The sequence below is a fragment of the Olea europaea genome, unplaced genomic scaffold (assembly GCF_002742605.1).
Source record: "Olea europaea var. sylvestris unplaced genomic scaffold, O_europaea_v1 scaffold18061, whole genome shotgun sequence".
In the NCBI taxonomy this organism is placed as follows: Eukaryota; Viridiplantae; Streptophyta; class Magnoliopsida; order Lamiales; family Oleaceae; genus Olea; species Olea europaea.
In genome coordinates, this window is record NW_019235810.1 from 1 (window position 1) to 2186 (window position 2186).

The 2186-nt window shown below is 39.2% G+C and overlaps 1 protein-coding gene across 2 annotated transcripts; it reads right to left on the reverse strand.

The window, feature by feature from the left end:
* Nucleotides 1-6: 6 nt before the first annotated feature.
* On the reverse strand, nucleotides 7-2142 carry LOC111378374 (E3 SUMO-protein ligase SIZ1-like). 2 transcript variants are annotated; one of them, XM_023001566.1, is made up of 4 exons: nucleotides 1514-2142; nucleotides 1358-1438; nucleotides 841-1270; nucleotides 7-768 (listed from the first exon to the last, which is right to left on the reverse strand). In XM_023001566.1, the coding sequence occupies exons 1-4, from the start codon at nucleotides 1616-1618 to the stop codon at nucleotides 53-55; spliced, it is 1332 nt and encodes a 443-aa protein (XP_022857334.1). In that variant the 5' UTR covers nucleotides 1619-2142; the 3' UTR covers nucleotides 7-52. The 2 variants fall into 2 exon arrangements, with proteins under 2 accessions (XP_022857334.1, XP_022857333.1); XM_023001565.1 differs by having other exon boundaries at nucleotides 7-1270; nucleotides 1514-2141.
* Nucleotides 2143-2186: the final 44 nt, after the last annotated feature.

Sequence of the window (2186 nt, forward strand, 5' to 3'; positions counted from 1 at the left end):
ACACACACACACACACACACACACACACACACACAGATTGAACCTGATAGCGTCACATACCAGTGTCCGCTAATGAATTCAAAGCACCATTCTTGGATTGTGATTGCTGACTGGATTTTAAAACATTTGCACCAGCAGTCTCACCATGACCACCTCGTCCACCACCCCCAAGCTTCAGAGGAATCCAATCCTCAGTACAGATACCATTTGAAACATCTGGATGGTCTCTCAACTCAGCCTGCGCCAATGACTCCAATGGCCTTGTGGGGAGAAGCATTTGCAGTGAAGGATCACCACTGCTAAATGCTAAGGGATTATCAGTTAAGCCATCATTCATTTTACAGCAGCGAACAGAAGACTTGGAAAAAACTGCAGCAGATCCCATAGCACTCTCTGCAGTCAACGAATAGCCACTAATAGACTTCGGACAATTAATAAACCCATACTGCATATCGTTCAATGCACCATAAACATCTGCATCTGAATCAAATAACCGAAAACCAGGGCCACCCTGACTACCAGAAGGCAAAGACCAAGTATGCGTTCCAAAATCATCATCATTAGAACTGAGAACCCCAAGGCATGAACTTCCAGCATTACCAAGAGCTGGATTTCCATGATAAGAATTAGGAATTCCATGCTGAGCAGATGGAAGAGAGACTCCACCAGTGTCTGTCCAATTATTCTTGTAGACATCTCGAGAAGTCGTCGCTGGTTCATTTTCTTCTTCTGAATCACTGAGGACAATGAGTTCAGCATCCAAAAATGCTGAAGATGAACTTGGGTCACAAAAACCATATGTTGGATCAACATTCACAGAAATAGAGTCAAGCTCAATACCATTGTTTGTTGAAAAATTAAAGTTCCCCCCACCATCCTGGATAACACAAGCATCTTCACCATCTCTGCCATTGCCAGTGGCACTACTGTTCATAGGAATAATATTCTGACCATTATCCCTAAAATTTTCTGGTAATCTATTTGCAGATAGCATACTCCGGGTATCATCAGGTTTGTTGAATTGCCAGCAACCATTTTGGTTTTTCTTCATTCCCAGTTTCAGACCAGCACGACTGTCAGGCAAACCTTCCCGTTTGATTAGTTTTAGTTCTGATTCAGGTTTTGATCCTCCATCAACAGAGAGAGTTCCATCAGGTAAGTGCCATAGTCCAAGATCCCCAAGACCCCTATGATTGCCTTCTGCCTTCACACGCCAAGAGCCATCAGCCTTTACTTCAATCTCTGCCATATCATCTTCACAATTCCGCATCTGCAAAACATAATAACACGAAAGTGGAATTAATGAACACATAAAATAAGAACTTAGACCAATGACAAATCATAGTACAGGCAATACCTTAGATGTGATCCGATTGAAAAATGGATCTATGATAATTTTCTCCAAAGAGTAGTTCTTGAGACAAATAGGGCATTGCCACTGCATCCAGGTACAACAATCAAAACATGGCCAAGAGAACGCCAAAACATATAATCAAGTATTATATTTACTTGCCTTCCTACATCGCTGGTTCATTTCCACAAAAACTTCAAGATCGAAACAGCCCATGTGTTCACAAGGCTTAAATCTTCCAGCAACCTTCATTCTTAAGCCACTCATCTAAATTATTCATGCATAGAATATAATACAAATCAGGTTCCAAGAAATGAGCATGACCATGCACATTCAGCACTCATGCATTAAGCAGAAATTCCTATCCTTAAAGAATGCCTTACATGAAACAATTACATCTACTCTCTTCCATCTACAAAATTCAAACAGAAGCAATATTTTGGTGTGAAGAGACAATCAGTCATTTGGGTGAATACATTGAAGAATTCAGCGAGTTTTTATCTTTCAGCTATTGATAGTAATAAAAGATAAGCAGGTGAACTTTGAGTTGAACTGACAGTTTCTTACTCAAAATTCACGATTCCAAAATTTTCGTGGAAGAATTTTGTAATTAAGCACAAGAAGCACCGAAGAATTACAAGTGACATTAGCATTCTTGATTAAATTATATAGACATACTTTACTACAATATTGATGCCCATATTTCAACAGTGAGTAACTATTGAAATCTTTACAATTCTTTTCTAGTCTTCTGAGAAGCTACTAGAGATTACACATTGACATTTTCCTGGATATAATAAGTTTTTTTCTCAATGGCTAGAATTATTTCTTTAAG

Excerpts from the sequence above, each read along its gene's own strand:
- LOC111378374 (XM_023001565.1), bottom strand. The coding sequence starts at position 1,618 with ATGAGTGGCTTAAGAATGAAGGTTGCTGGAAGATTTAAGCCTTGTGAA. Across the intron at positions 1,439-1,513 it reads TGAACCAGCGATGTAGGAAG|TGGCAATGCCCTATTTGTCT; the intron begins GCAAGTAAATAT and ends ACCTGGATGCAG. Across the intron at positions 1,271-1,357 it reads TCAATCGGATCACATCTAAG|ATGCGGAATTGTGAAGATGA; the intron begins GTATTGCCTGTA and ends TATGTTTTGCAG.